The sequence below is a fragment of the Myotis nattereri genome, assembly GCF_964212035.1.
Source record: "Myotis nattereri genome assembly, chromosome: 5".
In the NCBI taxonomy this organism is placed as follows: domain Eukaryota; kingdom Metazoa; phylum Chordata; class Mammalia; order Chiroptera; family Vespertilionidae; genus Myotis; species Myotis nattereri.
Genome location: NC_138080.1, coordinates 36,032,812 through 36,055,383, shown reverse-complemented (window position 1 = coordinate 36,055,383; position 22,572 = coordinate 36,032,812). Strand labels below are relative to the sequence as shown.

At 42.3% G+C, this 22,572-nt stretch overlaps 1 protein-coding gene across 4 annotated transcripts in view; it reads right to left on the bottom strand.

Moving 5' to 3' along the window:
• The window catches only part of MSRA (methionine sulfoxide reductase A), a 391,931-nt gene that overhangs the window by 77,581 nt on the left and 291,778 nt on the right, over window positions 1-22,572 (bottom strand). For all 4 annotated transcript variants that reach the window (XM_081092888.1, XM_081092889.1, XM_081092890.1 and 1 more), the window contains one exon: window positions 11,931-12,037. In XM_081092888.1, the coding sequence (XP_080949014.1) occupies window positions 11,931-12,037 (107 nt within the window). The remainder of the gene's footprint in view (window positions 1-11,930; window positions 12,038-22,572) is intronic.

Genomic DNA, 22,572 nt, shown 5'->3' with positions numbered 1-22,572 from the left:
GGGGTGGGAATCAAGCCTCCAGTTTAGGAAATATTATGTTACAAGTAAGTAGAAATAACAAGTAAGTGGTGGAATATGGGAATTTGGAACCCAGAGGGTAGTCCTAGACCATAAATTCCGAGCATCATTGGAGTAGAGATGGCATTTAAACTATGCTAGAAAAAAGAAGCAAATACTTAATTGGTACACAGGTAGGTAGGTTATTTGAAAATGAAAGCTGTTCCTCTCTCTCTCTCTCTCTCTCTCTCTCTCTCTCTCTCTCTCTCACACACACACACACACACACACACACACACACACACCCCAGCCAAAAAATAACTAATAATTTGTCAGGGCTTAACTGGAGAGCATGGGGAGTGGCTGACTATTTGGCTGCAATTTAAGTGCTTTGGGAAGAAAATTAAATAATCAAATCTGAAGCCATTCTTTAAAATGCTTGTTGTAATCTAACATTGAATACTGTTTTTATCGTTCACTTTGGGCACTTTTCTTTAAAATGATATGATATAGAGTATAGATGACAGATTGCTAGATAATTGAAATTTAAGGTGAAATACGGTAAATACTTAGAGATTATAGCTATGCTGAAGGTATGAATGAATGAATGAATGAATGGGAGGGTGGATAGATGGATGAATGAACAAACAGACTAAGAGACTGATAGAGACAAATTTTACACTGTTTTATATTTGACACATAGTGAGTAATTTAACATTTACCCAAAAAGGTTATCCAGAGGAAAGGTTGTGCTTACTGTTGGTGAAGCCTTGAGGAGTTGGGAAGGAGATAGGCCATGTGGCCAGGAGAACAATCTCTAGATTTACTAATTCTCTTTCAAATTTCAAGAAACATAATATATCAGTGAGCAAAATATTTAATTCCTAAATGAGGAGTTGCATTTTCAGGAGGTAAGAATCATATGTGAATCCACCCCCCCACCCCCCGCACCTGCCAAAGGCCATGATTCAGTGTAGAATATAAGAAAATGTTTTTCATGACAGGTCACTAGGGAATATTTGATCATCTGAAAACAATTAATAATACATCAGACTATCTCCCTAATTAATACCATAAGCATATAATGCCAACATGAAACTCTGAGAAAAAATAAGAAAATGCAGTCAAGAAAGGATTACAAAGTCTTGGTCCAAGGCAAGAATAACCCCCCCCCCCCGCCCCCGGGTGTGTGCGAAGTCTTCAACTCATCAAAGACACGACACAGATGCCAAATTCTGTGTGCGCAATCCAGCCCTTTCAAGGTCAGTGAGCCCAAAGTGGAGTTCAACTTTCACTCTGACCCTCTTCTGTGAGATGCCAGCTCCTCCAATCTCAATAGAAATCAGCAAGCTTCTTTGGCCATTCTTCCTTGCCTAGGGTCGTTAGTGAGCCTGGTATCTACAACCCAGTCAACTTTGCACAAAACCACAGTTTAGAAGGAAAATCACTTTGGGTTTCTGGCTCATCAGCAGAACTGCACATCTAATTAGCTCAACAATTGGTCCCTGTGATAAAATCAGCCAGTTTTATGTTCAAATGACTGCTCCGTGCTAAGCAATCCTGTCACTCTAAACTTCACATATAAAGTTGCTGAAGAAGCTGGTTCCTAGGAGGTCACTGGGGGCAAACTAACGAAGACTATCAAATTAGTGCCCAAGTCAATGTTACAGTTACGACATAGGGGGCCTACCAGGGCTCAAATAAGGTGAATTCCCAGAATGTAGTGACAGGGCCAGAAATGCCATCTTTTATAAGGGAAAATAGTCTGCAGACATAAGACGCATGGAAGGAGTCCACTGCAGAACCTCCCCACTTTTAGAAATAAACCTAAATGTTTATGATTACAGAGTCCTACGCACTAATCTAGGATTGTTAAGAAATGGCTCTTCCTATTGAAGACCTCTGTTGTTTCAGGAATTTGTTTAGATCACCCTGGGGAGAAAACATAGGCTTCCTCCTGTCCTTCTTTCACCTACTAAGGCAGCTGGTGATATCTGAGACTCTCTCCCACTCTGTGCAATCATTAGAAACCACATTACTTTTTAAGGTAAATGTAAAAGCACAAATCAACTTCTTTATGGTACAGAAGCTAATTATTTCACCTCCCACAGGCATTTTGAATTAGTAATTTCTTGTGTGTGTGTGTGTGTGTGTGTGTGTGTGTGTGTACATTATCAATTATACCAATTGAATGGACAGTTGGTTAGAAATCTATACAAGTTTCCAGTTTGGAAATAAGAAACATATAAATACATATAATTTTGCATAAAGATAAGAAAGATACATATATACCACAGTAAGCATACCCATTTTATCTATGTATGCATTAGATAAATATAGTAACAGATATAAAAATGACTTCATTATGTAAAGTGCTTTAAACAGTGATTAGCATGTAGTAAGCACTCAGTTGGTACTGTTGTTGCTGTCCTATCATTATCTTCATCATTATTTAGCTACATATACTATATATAAATATATTATGTAAACTACATATATAATCATATGTTACATAACTATGTAATTGTAGCAGGATTCCTGCTGAAAATTAAACTTGTTTCTCTCTTTCTCTGCTGTAACAGAGGTGCCAGAAAGTCACTGAATCTTGGCAAACCACTCTTGGGACATTGTGGTCAGCTGCCTGGCCCGGGTTGGGTAAAGGACCCCTTGTAGCTCATCTCATGCACCAGCGCAGATCCTCTTGGCCTCACCTTTCTCTCCCCTGCCCCATACCTCTGCAGTGCCCGGCTCTGCATGGACTCGAATTAGCTTTAGAAGGCACAATCCTGCAACACCTCACCTCACACCTATGCCATGTGCCTCTTGCCTCCTGCCTCCTGCCCGAGGGACACAGTATCCTGAGCCCACACATGTGCACACCAGAAGTGGGAGATGGCATCCAACGGTCATATGCTTCCCATCTTCCCCCAGAATGACTAGTCATTTCATAAGGACCAAGCAACTGGTTAGCCATAGCAGTAGCAGGGCCCAACCTGAGTTGGTTCTCCTCCTTTGCTTTTCCACTCCCCCTCCCCTGTACTCCTGCTCCATGGCACCACATGCCGCAATAAATCTTCACACACAAGCCTTTGTCCTGGGATCTGCTCTCTATGACACCTAGACTAAGATAAAAATCACAGTGGTCACCCATGCAGTCAGCCCTCCCGCTCCTGAAGTGGTGACAGACACTTCGTTCTTTTCTTCCAGAAAAGGAAAATGAGTTGATCCCTTGTGGTGTAGATGTGAAAAGGGGGAATGGGATGGTAGTTCCTGGTGCTCAAGCAGGGGACAGAGGATAAGTCCTGAGCCAGGGCTTCTGGGTGGGGCCCATGGGAGTGGCTGTGCCAGGAATGAGCGAGCTTTCTGTACTTGACTAAGCTTAGCCAGGGGTCCCCCAGGCTTTCAGTACCAGCTCCCTCCAGTGATGCCTGGAAAGTGGACCCTCATATGCTGTGCATCTCCAGAAGGGGAAGGAGAGCAGTCCCCAAAGCAGCCCTCTGACGGCAATGAGGACTTGTGCCCCATGGCAGTCTGTGTCCTGGAAGTAAGCCCACGCAGGAGTAAAATGCTTGGAATCCTGAGTCTCCCAGCTGGGGAGCCAGACTCATATGACTCCTCACGTGGAATCCGAGATGTGACAGCATTTGTTCTGTGAATCCATGATAAAGCAGATACATGTGCTTATGTTAACAGCAATGAATATCTGTATGCTGGGGCACAGAAAACCCCAATATTTATGCAAAAAAGATCCTACTTTATAAAACAAGAAAAAAATGTATATATGTATATGAATGTATGTATTTAATTCCCATATGCTTAGGTACAGAACATCCAAAGAGCATTTGGCTAGAATAACTGTCTAGAACAGTGATGGCGAACCTCTGACACACGAACTCATTTTTTTGGTTGATTTTTCTTTGTTAAATGGCATTTAAATATATAAAATAAATATCAAAAATATAAATCTTTGCTTTACTATGGTTGCAAATATCAAAAATTTCTATATGTGACATGGCACCAGAGTTAAGTTAGGGTTTTTCAAAATGCTGACATGCCGAGCTCAAAAGGTTCGCCATCACTGGTCTAGAATATAAAAATGACATTCCCCAAATCTCAAAAAATAATGGAAAAATTAGAAAAACAATTAATATTTAATATCTAAATTTTATTTCATATGTGTATCCATTGTATAAAATCAATGTGGGTTCCACTTAACGCTAAGGGTAAGAAACTATATTGGGGTAGAAACCAGAAAATTAGGTGTAAGTCAGCCTCTTCAACATCACATGGGAGGCATTGACCTTTTGCACTTAAAATTTTCATTGTGAACACCAAATCATTTTGAGATATTCTGGAGAGAAATTAACATCCTTCCAAAGTGTCTTCATATTGCTATATTCCAGGACTGTGAATCTTTATAATAGGCAATTTATATATAGCATCAATCATAGGTAACTTTAAGTATTAACTGTTAAGATTGTCTTTATAATTAAACTAGAGGCCTGGTGCATGAAATTCATGCACTGGGGGGGAGGGGGATGTCCCTCAGCCCAGCCTGCACCCTCTTCAATCTGGGAACCCTTGGGGGATATCCAACTGCCAGTTTAGGCCTGATCCCACAGGACCTAAACTGGCAGTTAGACATCCCTCTCACAATCTGAAACTGCTGGCTCCCAACTACTTGCCTGCCTGCCTGCCTGCCTGATTGCCCCTAACTGCTTCTGCTTGCCAGCCTGATCACACCCTAACCACTCCCCTGCCAGCCTGATTGATGCCTAACTGCTCCCCTGCAGGCGCGGTTGCCCCCAACTGCCCTCCCCTGCAGGCCCGGTTGCCCCCAACTGCCCTCCCCTGCAGGCCCGGTTGCCCCCAACTGCCCTCCCTTGCTGGCTCGGTTGCCCCAACTGCCTTCTCCTGCCGGCCAGGAAGCCCCTAACTGCCCTCCCCTGCCTGCAACTGCCCTCTCTGCCAGCCTGTTCACCCCTAACTGCCCTCCCCTGCCTGCCTGGTTGCCTCTAACTGCCCTCCCTGCTGGCCCAATTCCCCCCAACTGCCCTCCCCTGCAGGCCTGGTCACCCCCAACTGCCCTCCCTTGCTGGCTTGGTCACCCCCAACTGCCCTCCCCTGCTGGCCTGGTTGCCCACAACTGCCCTCCCCTGCTGGCCATCTTGTGGCGGCCTTCTTTTGATCACATAGGGGTGGCCATCTTGTGCGAGGAGATGATGGTCAATTTGAATATTACCTCTGTATTATATAGTATAGAAATAATTTTTAAGTTCTTGGTTGGAGCTGATTCTGAAACCAGAACAATGTCCTGTCTGGTGCAGACATTTCTCCACCCTTCTCTCAGATGTTGGTGTTCCTCAGGCCTACGCCTTCTCCTCTCATCTCATCACTTTCCTCAGTGAGTCTATCAGCAACTTGGGCTTCATTTACTAAGTATAAGTAAACTCCAAATAATAATAAGGGCTGCCATTTGTTGAGCACTTACTATGTGCTAGGTCCTACACTTTACAAGCATTAACCCAGGTAATAGTTGTAAATGCCCTCCCTGCAAGGTAGGAACAGCCCACTTCTTCTAGCAATCACTCGGATGCCCATATCATGGGTAGTTCAAACTCCACATTCCCAAACTTAACTTACCTTCCCCACAAATGTGCCTGTGCTCCTCCATAACATCATACAAGTTATCACTGTCCAGAAGTGTGTAAGTCACTCTGGACTCCTCCCTCTCATTTATTCTCCACTCCCAAACAGTTCCAAGTTCTATGAGTTCTACTCCCTAAGTATCCCTTCATTCTATTCATATTTTTATCTTCTAGACAAAGCTCCCATCATTCCTGGCCTGGAGACCTGCAACAGCCACCCAGCTCATCTCTCTGCATCTAGTCCTATTTTTCTAATTCTGGCTACTCTACTAGCTTAACCTTATGACACTGGGCATCTAAAATATGGGGATAATAATGAGGCCTCTCATCCTTATAGACTGCTTGAGTAAATATGATATATGACATCTAAGTGTTAGGCGCTTAATGAAATCTTAACTCAGCTGATATATAAATTGAGGCGATTTGATGCTAGAGACTATACGCTTAACTGCCACCACATATGTCCAGGGAAGCCCACCATACTCAGAAAGGTCATGATGAAAAAGGATATGAGAAAGAATAATTTAGAATTAAAAGTTTTTTAGGATATAAATATAAGTATACTTAAGTTATTCTAAAACTTAGCAGATTAAAACAACACAGCTTAGTTAGGTACCCCTGGCTTGAGGTCTTTCATGAGGTTGCAAACTATTAGCTGGGGCTGCAATCTCATCTGAAGACCTGCCTGAGGCTGAGGGGCTTCCAATCTCACTCAGTGGTTCATGGAGGCTTTCACCAACTGCCACATGAGCCTTTGCTCAGGGCTGCCTGACCACACGGCTACTGGCTTGCCCCTCGATGGGTAACCCAAGGGGCAGTGAGAGAGAAAGGGCCCCAAGATGTAAGTCACAATCTTTAATAAACTCATCTCAGAGGTGCTATCCCATCACTCTGTCATTCAGTAGAAGCGAGTGATTAAATCCAACTCATACTCAAGGAAAGGGGATTACACACAGCCAGAGACCACTGAGGGCCATCCTAGAGGCTGCTTACTAGTACCACCCAGGTAAACATCACACCTTGCAGGGACAGAGTGGGTATGCTGAGGAAAAAGTGGGGCCTTTCAGCATATCCTTTAGCCCTCTCTGTTTTTGGAGTTACATTGAGTTGCATGTCCTGCTAATTCTTCATCAGTAGATACACTCTTGTTCCTGCCTCCTCCTCACCACCACCTCTGCCGCATGTGGGACAGGTTGGAGAACCCACACATTCTTAGGAACTGCTGCATATCAGACTATTTACATAATTCTAAAATAGATCAGCATTACAGTAGCTACTCGCTCTGTTGTTAAATGTGAATCCAAATCAGGGGAATTGGGGAGATTGGGTGAAAAAGGTGAAGGGATTAAGTACAAATTGGTAATTATGGAACAGTCACAGAGATGTAAACTACAGCATAGGGAATATAGTTAATAATATTGTAATAACTATGCATGGGACCCCATGCATACTTGAAACATCGGGGGGACCACTCTGTAAAGTACATGATTATCTAACCATTACGCTGTACATCTGAAACTAAGACACAATTATATTGAATGTAAATTGTAATAAAAAACTTTAAAAATGTAATTAAAAATAAAGTGGATTAAGTATAACTATAAAAAAAACAACAATAATTAAAATTTAAGCATCATGAAGTTCTAAAAATTAAAGCAACTCAACTTATTATTAATATTTTTAATCCTTACCCGAGGATATTTTTCCATTGATTTTTAGAGAGTGGAAGGAAGGAGGAGAGACAGAGAGAGAGAAACATCAATGTAAGAGAGACGGGATTGAGAAACCAAGATGGCGGCATAGGTTAACGCTGGAGATTGCTGCCTTGAACAACCACTTCAAAAAACAACTAAAAGACAGAACGGACATCATCCAGAACCACAGGAAGGCTGGCTGAGTGGAAATTCTACAACTAGGAGGAAAGAGAATATCATACCCAGACTCAGAGGAGGCGCAGTGCTGAAGTGAAATACTAAGGTGCGGAGTGCACAGAGCGGGCTGGCGGCGGAGGGGGTGGTTGTTGTTTTCAATCGGGAGGGAGTTTCAGACTCTGAGCTCCAGATCCGGGCGAGTCTCTAGGGACCCAGATTCAAACGGGAGAAGCAGGACTGTCTGGCTTCCGTCAGAACTCAAAGGCCGCTCTCTCTCCGAGGTTTGCAGCTGTTGCTGGGACTCTGTGAGGCAGAGCCCCTAGGGACGGAACTGAGAGCAGCCATAACTGCTCGCTCCACCCGCCCTGTAGATCCCCGGGGATCCGCCCCACCCAAGCCCTGCACAGAGCCATTTGCCGGATAGCCTCAGGCAAACGCTAGATTAGCACCGCCCTAGAGATCCAGCACAGAAGCTCTCCCACTGCAGACACAGTGGACTCTCATAGCCAGTTAGCCTGGAGATCAAATCACCCCCGGTATTGCTGACAACAATCAAAGATTAACTACAACAAGACTGCGCACAAAGACCACTAGGGGGTGCACCAAGAAAGCATAAAAAATGCGGAGACAAAGAAACAGGACAAAACTGTCAATGGAGGATATTGAGTTCAGAACAACACTTTTAAGGTCTCTCAAGAACTGTCTAGAAGCTGCCGATAAATGTAGTGAGATCCTCAAGAAATCTAATGAGACCCTTGATGTTGAGATAAAGAACCAATTAGAAATTAAGCATACACTGACTGATATAAAGAATATTATACAGACTCCCTACAGCAGACCAGAGGAGCGCAAGAATCAAGTCAAAGATTCGAAATGCGAAGAAGCAAAAAACACCCAACTGGAAAAGCAAAATGAAAAAAGAATCCGAAAATACGAAGATAGTGTAAGGAGCCTCTGGGACAGCTTCAAGCGGACCAACATCAGAATTATAGGGGTGCCAGAAGATGAGAGAGAGCAAGATATTGAAAACCTGTTTGATGAAATAATGACAGACAACTTCCCCCACCTGGTGAAAGAAATAGACTTACAGGTCCAGGAAGTGCAGAGAACCCCAAACAAAAGGAATCCAAAGAGGACCACACCAAGACACATCATAATTAAAATGCCAAGAGCAAAAGACAAAGAGAGAATCTTAAAAACAGCAAGAGAAAGAAACTCATTACCTACAAGGGAATACCCATACAACTGTCAGCTGATTTCTCAACAGAAACTTTGCACGCCAGAAAGGAATGGCAAGAAATATTCAAAGTGATGAATACCAAGAACCTACAACCAAGATTACTTTATCCAGCAAAGCTATCATTCAGAACTGAAGGTCAGATAAAGAGCTTCACAGATAAGGAAAAGCTAAAGGAGTTCATCACGACCAAACCAGTATTATGTGAAATGCTGAAAGGTATCCTTTAAGAAGAGGAAGAAGAAGAAAAAGGTAAAGATACAAATTATGAACAACAAACATGCATCTATCAACAAGTGAATCTAAGAATCAAGTGAATAAATAATCTGGTGATCATAATAGAATCAGGGACATAGAAAGGGAATGGACTGACTATTCTTGGTCGGGGAAAGGGGTGTGGGAGATGCGGGAAGAGACTGGACAAAAATCGTGCACCTATGGATGAGGACAGTGGGTGGGGAGTGAGGGAGGATGGTGGGGCGAGAACTGGGAGGAGGGGAGTTATGGGGGGAAAAAAGAGGAACAAATGTAATAATCTGAACAATAAAGATTTAATTAAAAAAAAAAAAGAAACATCGATGTGAAAGAGACACATCGACTGGTTGCCTCCCACACATGCCCAGACTGGGGGCGAGGAGCGAACCTGCAACTGAGGTAAATGCCCTTGACCAGGAATTGAACCCAAGACCCTTTGGTGTGCGGGCTGACACTCTAACCACTGAGCAAACTAACCAGGGCTCACAACTTTATACATAATGGCCAAAAACTGGAACAGCTCAAATATCGATCTATAGAGAATAAGACAACCCTGGTCTACAAACAAACAATGGACTACTGCTCAGCAAGTCCAGTCAAAATGCCACAGACGTGGGTGACTTACTAGTAAACAGAAATGTACTTCTCACAGTTCTGGAGGCTGGGAAGTTCAAGATCAAGATGCTGGCAAAGTAGGTTTTGTTCTGAGGCCTCTTCTTCTGGCTTACAGGTGGCTGCCATCCTGCTGTGCTCACATGACCTTTTCTCAGCACCGGAGAGAGCGAGCTTGCTGGTATCATAGGGCTGGTCCCACCCCTATGATCTCATTTAACCGTAATTATTTCCATAAAGATTGCATTTGTAAATACAGACATATTGGGGGTTAAAGCTGCAACACAGGAACTAGGGGTGAGGGGGCACAAACATTCAGTGTACAATAGCAACAAAAAGAAAACGACTGTTACTTTCAACAACTTGGCTGAATAATTAAAAAAACACCTTTTTTTTTTAAGAAGAGACAAAATGAAACAATGTTGTTAGAATCAGAATAGTGGTTGCCTCTGTGTGGATGGGGAGAGACTGATGGAAAAATGGCATGAGGGATAGTTGTAGAGCAATAGAAATGTTTTGGGGGTTTTTTCTGGGCAGTTTATTCTAGTAAGATCGAAGGTAAAATTTGCATATTATGTAAATGAGGCTGACGGGAAAATGACAAGCTGAGGTTAAAAAGGACAAATTTAAAAGTTTTCTTCTATTTATTTCCTGAAAATTGGACTTCTATTTAGAGAGTAATCTGGATGTTTTTATTCCAGCATTGAATTTTGGCATCAAGTAACCACTGTCATAGTGAAATAGGAGTCGCTTTTACCCGAGGGGTGAATTACAAAGTGAGCCTGTATCTCTCTCTCTTCCTCCCATTTTTTTTTGGGAGGCAGCTGATCAATTTTTGGTGGCCTTGTTTCGGCAAGGCTTTCTTGTCTTGTTTAAAGAAAGAAGTGAAAAAGTTAGTGGTTGTAGGTTAAGGAACTGACAAGCATGAGAAAATAGAGACTAACTGAAGATTGCATGTTCCGTTTTTTGTTTTTTATCTTCATCAGAGTCGTGGTGACAATACGTTTGCCAAAATGCAGAGCTGTATCCTCAGAATTAGTATGTTTATTGCATGTCAATTTTGGCTCAGTAGAGTACATTTTTCTGTATCAGCTCATATGGATTTCCCTTTTGAGCACCTATGCTGTCATCTATCGTATGAATGTATCATAATTTATTAAACTATTTCTCCATTGATAGGCACTTATATTTCTTCCAAGTTTTTGCTATTATAAGCAATGCTTGGAGGATAGATTTCTAGATGGAACTGGTACAGCCTCTTCTGTAAAGATGAAGAATTTGAAGCCCAGAAGGAAGAAGCAACTTCTCCAAAGGCTATTGCCCTGATGCAATATGAGTTATGATGGTAGAATCTGGAACTGAAGAGGCTTGTGTTATTACACAGAAACATGGAGGGGGTGGGGGGCAGCAGCCCAATGCTGGGTTTCCAATTAGAATAAATAGAATCATTTAGATTTAAAAAAAAAAAAAAAAGAGAGAGACACACATCAACTGGTTGCCTCCCACACAGGCTCCACAGGGGCTGGGCCTGCAACTGAGGTACATGCCTTTACCAGAATCGAACCTTGGACCCTTTAGTCCATGGGCTGATGCTCTACCCACTGAGCAAAACTGGCTAGGGCAACTCAACTTACTTTTAAAAGAATTAAATCTCTATTGGAGGAGATTTTTAAATTATAACACAAGTTAATAGTGAAAATAATTATTTTATGATATAATGTCCATATTTCTGAGAAGTATTTACTATATTTCAATCTACTATTACGAGCAACACACAGAGCATTACAGGTTGAGTGTGTGTAGAAACACAGGAGAAAAGGGCTGTCTACCAGCCAAGGGAGAGGCCCTGAGCAGATCCTTCCCCACAGGCTCCAGGAGGAACCAACCCTGCTGACCCTTGATTTCAGACTTCCAGCCTCCACAACCATGAGACAATAAATACACTTTTGTTGTTCAAGCCACCCAGTCTGGTTCTTTGTGATGGTAGTCTGAGCAAACAAATACAGCAAGAAAAAAGAAAAGGAGAAATTCAGAGAGAGAAGCAGAGCAGGATAAAGAGAGCGGGAGAAAGACTATGTGTTGATTTTAAAGAGAAATGCATAAGGGCCTATTATTAAAATCTCATTTAGCACATTTATGGAGCGGAGTGGCTCTATTCCAAGAGGCTGATAGAAATTTTCAAAAACGTGTGCAAATGGAACTCAGTGCCAGGTGAAAAGAGCCAGACTCTCCCTCCACAGGTGGGGCCGCACCTGGCAGGGGCAGGCACTGGGGTGGGTGGAGGAGCCGAGGAGCAATGGGAGAGCTCACCTTCTGGTAGTCTTCTTTGGATCGCAGGGCCACCTCCATGTGTGAGGCGGAGGTCGGATAAATGGCTGAGCGGTACTGAGAGCCGTGGTCATTGCCTTGGCGCATGCCTGGGAATGTGGAAAGTAGAGGATTACTGGGGTGACTGGACCCCATGCATACTTGAAATATCGGGGGGACCACTCTGTAAAGTACATGATTATCTAACTATTATGCTGTACATCAAGGCCAGGGCCACTCGGTCTCTATGACTCATGTGCCAAGTGCTTCTTTTAATTTTATCTTGCCACCTCCCTTCTTTAATAAGCATAAAATGTATCTGTTTTGCTTTGCCTATTTTAATTATAACACATATAGAGGCCCGGTGCATGAAATTCACTCACTGGGGCAGAGCAGTTCCTCAGCCCAGCCTGCACCCTCTCCAATCTGGGACCCCTGTGGGATTGGGCCTAAACCAGCACTCAGACATCCCTCTCACAATCCGGGACTGCTGGCTCCCAACCACTTGCCTGCCTGCCTGCCTGATTGCCCCTAACTGCTTCTGCTTGCCAGCCTGATCACACCCTAACCACTCCCCTGCCAGCCTGATTGATGCCTAACTGCTCCCCTGAAGGCCTGGTCACCCCCAACTGCCCTCCCTGGCCGACCTGGTCCACTCCAACTGCCCTCCCCTACAGGCCTGGTCCTCCCCAACTGCTCTCCCCTGCTGGCCTGGTTGCCCACAACTGCCCTCTCCTTCCCACCATCTTGTGGCGGCCATATTGCGACCACATGGGGGTGGCCATCTTGTGTGAGGGCATGACAGTCAATTTGAATATTACCTCTTTATTATATAGGATCTTTGAACCTAGTTAAATTTATCACAGGTCTTGGATCATAGTAGATGCTCTCTAAGTATGCATTTTTCTATGCAGATACTTAAATCATCATCTAGTCGATTTATCACTTACAAAGCTCTGTGATGCACATTATTCCTTTGGCTCCTAATGAGACTCCCTCTATGGCAGGTATTGCTGTCCCTCACTCAGCAGTTAAGGAAATGTGATGATGTGCATGTCAGGGCCTGGGACATTGCTAGGTGTGTGGGAGGTGCCTCTAAGTGACACAGTAACTGATGCTCAGCCTATGATCATACACCTAAGCAAAAAAAATCCCTGGGACTTAATGTTGCCCAGTGCACTTTTCACCCTGTCACAGCAGCTAGGATGTAGATGGTGGTCGATTTCTCACTGAGTCATTTAGTCCTCAAAGCTAAATAGCCACAGGCTTAATATGGATCCCCTACTGATCTCTATACTGCTGTCCAAATGAACTTCACGTGTTTATTGCATCATTCAAGAATCAGTGTCAGTCTTAACAAATGCCCCAAAACTCCAACAGAAGATTCAACCTTTCAAAGAAAACCAGTTTTGTATTTCAAACTTGATGCACAATTATATCACCTGGGGATGTTGTCAAAATGCAGGTTCTGATTCCACAGGTCTGAGTGAGCCTGAAATTCTGCATTTCTAAATTGTTCAGGGGTGGTGCGGGGCCACCAGATGGAATTTTGGGTAGAAAGGGTTTAGTGTTTGCCCAGATATCTTCAAGATTCCTTTATAACCTGTCAGTGACATTTTTAATTCCAGCAATGTGGTGAGGAAAACCTGAATCTTCCAAGCTACACTTTCTCAGGTATGGCATTGACAAGGCTCCTTCCACCCCACATGTCATATACACGCCTTTCACGGAACTCCTATTCTTTTACATTTTTTAAATTAATGGTTTATAGAGAGAGGAAGTGAGAGGGAGAAAGAGAGAGAGAGAGAGAGAGAGAGAGAGAGAGAGAGAGAGAGAGAGAGAGATATCAATGTGAGAGGGAGATATCAACTGGCTATCTCCTAAACACCCTCTACTGGGGATGGAGCCCAAAACCAGGGTATGTGCCCTGACAGGGAATCAAATCATTGACTTTTTGGTGCATGGGATGATGCACAACCAACTGAACCACAGTGGCCAGGGCAGAAATCCTCTTCAATCTTAAGTCTTAGTTCAAGCATCTTCTCTCTGGAAAATCTTCCCTGTCACACCTCACATGACAGTCACAGACTCCCGTGGGCTACCTAGAGGTTTTATCATGCTGCATTGGTATCACATGGTTGTCCTTCTTTCTCTTCTGTAATGCCAGCGGGCATAGCGTTACAGCCACAGTGCCTGATATAACCTCAGCCAGGGGGATATACTTCTAATATTTGTTGCATGAAGAACACATGGTTCATATCTTGTGATCCGGGGCCCCACAATCAATACTGGAGGGCTCTGTCACATTTACTTTGTAAATGTAAATACAAATTCCAATATAAATAAAATAATCTTTCTTAGGAGCTGCAGGGAAAAACTACAAATGAGCTGCTATGTTTGATCTTAGAGGTAAGTTCTGGAGTTAAGGACGCCAAGGTTCACTATGGATGGGCAAGCTAGAACTCATGCTCACAACTGCGGGCCCAAAACAGAGGGTTAAATGGTAACAAAACAGTGGGACTTAGGGTCAAGCCATAGGCTACTAGCGAGGAGAGGATGGCACTCTGGAGGTGTATGTGAGTGTGAGGGGGTATTTCTGATGCCTACTTGTCCACACCCCCAGTTTAGCTGACTTCTTGGCAATCTCCTCCCACCTTCGAAGCCCCATCCTCTCCTCACTGCACAGAGAGCAATGAGGACCAGGAACTAATTAGTGACTAAAAGAGCCAATAATGGCACAAAAATGTTAATTTAACTTATTGTATGCCATAAGCATCTATAGAAGCAAGTGACGGACCTCCCCCACACGCCATGTGCGTCTATAGCTGCAAACCTCGCATATCAACTCTGCTCACTCAATTTTAAAATCAGATTTATGCCGAAACCGGTTTGGCTCAGTGGATAGAGCATCGGCCTGCGGACTGAAAGGTCCCAGGTTCGATTCTGGTCAAGGGCATGTACCTGGGTTGCGGGCATATCCCCAGTAGGAGATGTGCAGGAGGCAGCTGATCGATGTTTCTCTCTCATCGATGTTTCTAACTCTCTATCTCTCTCCCTTCCTCTCTGTAAAAAATCAATAAAATATTAAAAAAAATAAAAATAAAATCAGATTTATTAGTGACATCTCTGGGTTTGTAAAGAAAATAATGGTAACTTAAATTCATAAATATTCCAGCGCATATGGAAGAAATGGGGATGGTTTCTGTTTTGGACACGTGGCAGTTACTGGTTAATAATATATAATAAAAATAAACCCTCTCACCCCTCCAATAAACAAATATCAAATTAAAACATCTATTTCAGTGTAAGCATCCTAGTATTATTAGCATATACAATATATAAGTATTGTTACAGTATAAATATTACTTTCAGTGCATACTCTGTAAGTATTATTAGAGTACCAGTATTACTTATTAAGCACCTAAGATGTACCAAGTACTTTTCCAGGTGCGGAGGACACAGCAATGAATAAAAGCACATCATCCCCTTGCAGAGTTCACATTTCAGTGGAACCTAAGAGACTGGGGAGATATACATTCCAGAGTGGTAATCTGGTGACATTTTCACTTCACCTTCCTCAGTTTTACCTCCTTCACTGACAAGCAGGGCTTTCTTGCATAGCTACTTCCCATCCTTTTGTGCATAAAGACATGATAGTAGTGACATTATTCTACACAAAGAAAAAAGATCGTGGGATGGCTGATTTTTGGTAAAATCTGACTCCTCCCATTCAAGTCTCAGAAAAGCAGGGTCTTCATGAAGAGTTGTTTAAATCTATTTAAACTTTATTTCTTTTAAAAGAGAAATTAATATGTGAGTAAAAAAGAATCTGCAGGTGTGACATTTCTATTTTCAACAAGTTTTGCTAAGATTCCATATGCCTTGTACAATGAAGATAATAAATAGCTGTATGTCTGGTTGAAGGTCTTTGAATTATCATAGGATCCTGAGAAATTGTTGCTTATGGATAAACTAGAGGCCTGGTGCATGAATTCACTCATGGGTGGGGTCTGGCAGGCCTGCCCAGGCAGAGCCGGCCCAGGAGAGGGGATGTGGGAGGTTGGCTGGCCAGCCCCCCAATTGGGGGTGGGGAGGGAGCCGATCAGGGATGGACTGGCCGGGGGGAGGGGCTGAGGGCAGCTGTCAGGCAGGCCCTGCACCCTGGTCGAACTCCCAGTCGAGGAGACAATTTGCATATTACCCTTTTATTATATAGGATAATGGCTTTTTATCAAACAAAATGGGAGTAATGGAGAATTATTCTAAGGAAACAGTATAATAATGGGCTCTCCCACTAATCATATTTTCACAAATAGTCTGATAGTGGAGTGCATAATGAAAGCCTTAAGCTCACATCTGTATTTAGAGCTTCTCTTGTAGTGACATGACAACCTAAGGGGTAGGAACATCTGGAAGGTTTTACAAAATTGTGTGGTTGGAAAGAAAAGATGCACATGATTGTCATGCTAGGCAAGTATGCCCTATGACTATTTTTATAACTGGCAACGTACAATTTTTAATCCCTTCACCCTTCTTGCCTCCCCCCAGCACCACTCCCACCAGGCTCCTATTAGTTTGTTCTTTGTATCTTTGAGTTTGTTTCTGTTTTGTTTGTTCATTTATTTTGTTATTCAATTCCACCTATAAGTAAATTATATGGTATTTGTCTTTCTCCATCTGACTTATTTCATTTAACATAATATCCTCTACCTTCCATATTGTTATAATGGCAGGATTTCATTCTTTTTATGGCCAAGTAATATTCCATTGAATATATATGTAGCACATCCTCTTTATCCATTGAATAAAATACCTAGGAATAAATTTAACCAAGGAGGTAAAAGACCAGTACTCAAAAAACTATAAAACATTGAAGAAAGAAACTGAAGAAGATACAAATAAATTTAAGAATATACACTATTCTTTGATTGGAAGCGTTAACATCATTAAAATAAAAAGCAATCTACAGATTTGATGCAATCCTTATCAAAATATCAATGGCATTTTTTCAAGGCAATATACTTCTATAAAAAACAATCCATGTATTATTTAAGTAATTAGTGGTTATATTACTGCTGCAATCTAGGACAAGGATTTACACACCTTATCCTGAAGCCATGATCCCTTAATTCAAATTCTAACTTGATCATCTGTTCATTGTAATACTATAATATTGATATAGCTCCTGTCACTGTTGCCCTTGTCCTCTCTGTGCAGATTTGGGGCATCCCCAACTCACTCTGGGCAGCCTTAAGTGAGAATAACATCGTGGGCATTATCCACAACTCTGCTCCAGTCTCCCTGTACCTTTCCCTTTGCCCAAACCAAAAGGGCTACTCCTCCAGTGGAAAGATGGGAGTTATTCACACAGTGACAACCACCACCTGCAGGCAGAAGTCTTACAATTTGAATACAGCCCTAACCTTCTGACCCTGTTGATGTTCTAATAAAACTAAAAGCTCCCCATGTCAGGAAACAATATACACTCTCTTCCTGGTCTCTCCAGCTAAATCCCTGTGGATAGGAGAGAAGACAGAAAGTGCTAAACAGATACATACTATAGAGGGTGGAGAGAAAACATCAATGCCTTGTTTTGATTCCTTGAATCTTAGGTGATACTGGACAAGATATTAACTCTCTCTGGTCTACTCATGAATAAAAATGTTAATTTGATTCAATTTCCCCCCATCAATGTTCATCCTGATGAGAAAGTATAATGTCTTAAAACAAAACCATACACTCATATTCACATACTTGTATGTGTATTTGGTTAATTCCAATGCATATACCTTTCATTTCACTGATGAAGGGGCTTAGTAAATGGATAGGAGCTTGAAATTTGGAAGCAGATGGTTCATTGGAAAATATGATTTGATGCTCAACAGACTGAAAATCCCATAGAACTATGGATTTTCTGTTCTTGCTATTTTTAATACATTGCATTTACAGATGTTTAGCATCATTAAACTTTTCACCATTTCTTTCAACCTCCATTGGTTTATGTTATGAATACAAAACAGTAATTCACATGTGAGGAAAACCTGTTTACTAAATCTCTTGTAAGAAGCCTAGGACTTAGAGCTATAAGACCTTGTTTTTAAGTCTGACTCTGCCACTGACATGCTTAAAGCAAATTGCCTAATCTTTCTGAGTCTCAAACCTCCTTTGTAAAACAGGAATTATAAAGGCCTAAGCAGTGGGTTTGTCGTGAGGAATAAATAAGATAAAACCTGCAAAGCACTTTTTGAACTATTATGTAGATGTTAAATACTTTTACATGTACAACTTTTAATAATCTTAGACTATTTCAGAACTACTTTTGAAATAAAAATAACAAATGATGTCATGCAAGATAGTCTAGGAGTAGCCCTTGAAAAGCATTATTTCTATTAACCTCTCAGATATGCACACAACAGAGGTCACACAGATAAATCCAAAGAGAGGATCAAAATTTATGTGTATAGGTATGTACTATTTTAGTTTTAACTGCTTATTACCTCTTTTTATCAGAATTACCTTTTAAATTTTAACCCTGCCAACCTCCAGCCCAATTCTTCATTTCAATGGAAAATAAACCTAAAAGAGGGAAAAAAATCTTTTTCTTTTTTTAAAAATATATTTTATTGATTTTCCACAGAGAGGAAGGGAGAGAGACAGAGAGTCAGAAACATCGATGAGAGAGAAACATCGACCAGCCGCCTCCTGCACATCCCCCACCGGGGATGTGCCGGCAACCCAGGCACATGCCCTTGACCGGAATCGAACCTGGGACCCTTCAGTCCGCAGGCCGACGCTCTATCCACTGAGCCAAACCCGTTTCGGCGGAAAAAAAATCTTTGAGTGAATTCTCCGACCCCTGCTCTTAGCCATGAAGAGTTTTCCAATGTTTATCACTATTGGTCTCTGGCCTGGTTTGAAAAAAAATCAGGTCTTTTGGCATTATCTTATATCACCTGAGGTGCTAGAAAGGGAGACAGAAAGATATGCAGAATGGTAGAAAGAAACAAAAAAAATTAAAAATCATTGAAAAATAGCTATAAAAGCCCACACTATTTCCTGGCCACTGCTTGCCTTCTTTCCTTCCTCCCACCCATTCATCCATCCTTCCCATCTCAGGCAAGGTACCAGGTACGGGGATTCAGAAATAAGAGAGTCTCATTTTTCAACTAGATCACCTTCCTAAGACAATAAGGGGAAGTAGATGAAAAGTAATAACCATAACCGAGCGTTGGAGGTGTGTTTTAGTCCGCTCAGGCTGCTGTAATAAAATACCATTAACCTACAAACTCGTGGTTCATCAACAACAGAAACTTATTTCTCACAGTTCTGGAGGCTGGAGGTCAAGATGCCAGACAATTTGATGTATGCTGAGCAGCTGCTTCGTGGTTGCAGACTTCTTGCTGTCTCCCTGCTGTGTCCTCACACAGCAGAAAGAGAGTGTGCTGGCTCGTGGGCCTCTTCTTAAGGGCACTAATCCCATTCCTGAGGGTGGAGCCCTCATGACCTACTTACCTCCCCAAGGCCCCACTTCCAAATACCATCACGTTGGGAATTAGACTTTAACATATGAATTTTGGGGAGACACAAACATTGAGTCCATAACAAGATGTTATGGGGGGAAAAAATCTGTGATTGGGAAAATACAAGGATTCAGAGGAAAGAGTGGGTAAGTCCACGTGATCCGAGTGGAAGGGTCCGAAGGCTGCATAGAGGAAGTGACTCTTGTCTTGAAAGAGAAGTAGATGGGGAGAGGGGTGAGAGACATTCTCCAGGAGGCCCATGGTAAGGATTACGGAACAGTGTGGTGCCTTCAGGGACATGATAGGAATCCGGACTATTTGCAAAAGCAGCAGCCACGTGTGAGCATCTTCATCAAAGCCCTGGGCTTATCTTCTCCAGCAAGCCTGAAGTCCAGAAGAGAAAAGTAACACCTAGGAGCTGCTGGAAATGCAAGAAGTGGTTCTGCTAACCCACTTAATCACAAAATAAATGAGATATTTGACTGTTATAAATTGATCTAAGCAGCCTTTATGTAGCTGTTCTCCAAAGGACAGAATTAACCAAAATCACATTTTGACAAAGGGGGGGAAATGTAATTGAAAGGCAGAGAATCCCTATTTGTCTTTCAGTTTTCTTCAAACAAATATTGTCTCTCCAGCATGAAGTATTCATATGGTGCTGACTGTGTGCTCAGCACAATGGAGGTTACAGAAGGATTGGGTTATATGCTTTGATCTTAAGAAATAGCCTGAAAACTGCAGGGAGGGAGAGGAACAATTTTGAGCTTGACACTGTATTTACCTGTACCGGGTCTTTGCCAATGCTTCTCATTTAATTCTCACATAAGCCCTGTGAAGTAGGTATTCTTAACCCTCTTTGACACAAAGAAAGCTACGAATCAGAGACTTAAAGTGATCCTATGGATGTCACACAGCAGGTAATCGGCCATCCTATGATTTAAACCTAGCTCTACCTGACACAAAGCTCTTTCTCTTTTCAAAACTGAAGTACAAGAAGTTAGAGCGAAACAATCAAAGACAGTGGAACAAAGCGCCCTGTAGGCAGCGTATCTGGTGGGGGAGAGGGCACCACCGAAATAAGAACAAGTTTGGTAATTGCTGAGAATTGTGAAGAGCCAAGGCTGGTTTCTGCCAAAGGGCCAGGAAGGAAATGAATGTGGTCAGCTGAGCATGAGGCCACAGGTGTCAAGACAGAACACACCAGGGATTTGAGATGTAGGGAAAAGTCAACTTCAAGAGAGCCCCAGGATTCGGTGGAAGCCCGGGTGAGCATCAAAAATCCAGGACTCTCCTTGGCACAGATTCAACAGCATTGCAAAGTTCACTGTGCCCTCCATTTGGTTTTGGAAAATCTAAGAGGATACGTTATTGACTTTATCTGGCTGTCTTTACGTCCCAGAAAAGCAAGTAATGGGCTTGCTGTAGTTGGTGAAAAAACAACAACTGGCCCAGAAACAACATCTTGTGCTTAAAATTCCTCCATAACATTCTCTGAAGTGATTAATGAGGACTGGGCTTTGGGGTATTCCTGAAAAAAACTGACCTCTTGGCACCTACCAACTGTTTGAGATTTCTCCATCCACCCTCTCCAAATAAGATTTGAAAGGGACAAGCCACCCCGAGACTGCTCTAAGATTTCTCTCTCTCAGTAAAGCCAGAGAAAGCACTAAAAAGAAAAAAACAAACAAAACGGAGAAATGCTTAATCTATAATTAAGCAAAAAGATGGATGATTTCTCATCTGCTCAATGTACCTTCTAAACTTTAGCTCATCTTTGGGCCCTAGCCCTGTTTTATACATTTTATTTGGAGAGATGAGAAATATGCAGGAACATGGGAATTTTAAAGGGAAGTTCACCCTGTGAATTGTTGTGAGATGATTACTTTAAGAAATTCCAGGAGCCACCAGCAAATAGTGAACATCAGGGCAAAGAAGGACATATTCCTAAGGGACAGAAATCACCAACTCTGTGTTAGGGAACGTCAAAGGAGCAATCTCATGAAGGGACTAGCCATGTTGGTTGCATAGACATGGTGACTCCCACCAGGATGAATCCATATTCTTCTCTTCTCTAGACTGTTGTCAGCGGGAAATGGGTCCTGACCCACAGACTGTGAATGAAGCAGAGAACTAGACCTGTGTTTTGTCATGAGACAATTCTGGGTTCTAATTCCAGCTCTGCCCATTACTAACTGTAACCTCGGCCAAGTTACTGGGCCCATCTAAGGTCTGGTTTCCTCACTGGGAAAAATGGGGATTAAGAAATGTACCTCACAGGGTTGTGTACCTGGGAGCTCAGTAAACATCTTCCCCTCCTGTTGGGACAAAATTGTCCCCAGTTGAGACCCACTGCTACATATTAATAAACCCCACCTTCTGATAGTGTCACTTATAAAGCCTACTTATTCAGGCCGCTAAATGAAACAATGTGTAAGAATTGAAAACTCTGGGATGGGTGGAAACTAGTTGTTATAAAAGAGTCAGAGATCTTTGGCATTTATATTTTCATTTGTATCCACTAATTTTAGTGGTTACTAGTGTAGATTTTTTTTTTTTATCCTCACATTCAAGAGAATGGAGATGTGCAATAGAGAACAAGACTTTCTTTTTTTGGTTAAATAGCATATTAAGTTATATATTGAAAGTCTAGAAAGAAGGGGAGAAGCACAAATTAAAATCAACACGTATATATACTGTCTGAAAGAGATAAGGTTCTTGGTTGTATGGAGAAAGCAAGAAAAAAGGCTTTTCCCCCTTCTTATTTACACTGTGGGCAGCACTGATGTTATTATCATAATGTGTTTTCTTGGTGACTACAGCATCTTACCATCCTCTCTCAGAAAGTCTCATCTCTCTCAAAAACTGGTACAGTCCTGGCTCACTGTGCCAATGAGGAACTGCCTTCAGTTTAACAGAGAACAAAACTAAAGGCGAGTAAAACAAGATAGAATTATATTGCTTTTTCACTTTAAGTGGAAGCTGTTGAAGTAGGTGGTCTACAGGTGACAGGGTGGTTCATGGTCACAGGAGCCCAGATTTTTTCTTCCCACTCACGTATCCCTAACATATGGCCCTTATCCAAGGGTCTGGTACTACAGGCATCATATCCAAGTTGCAGACTAGAA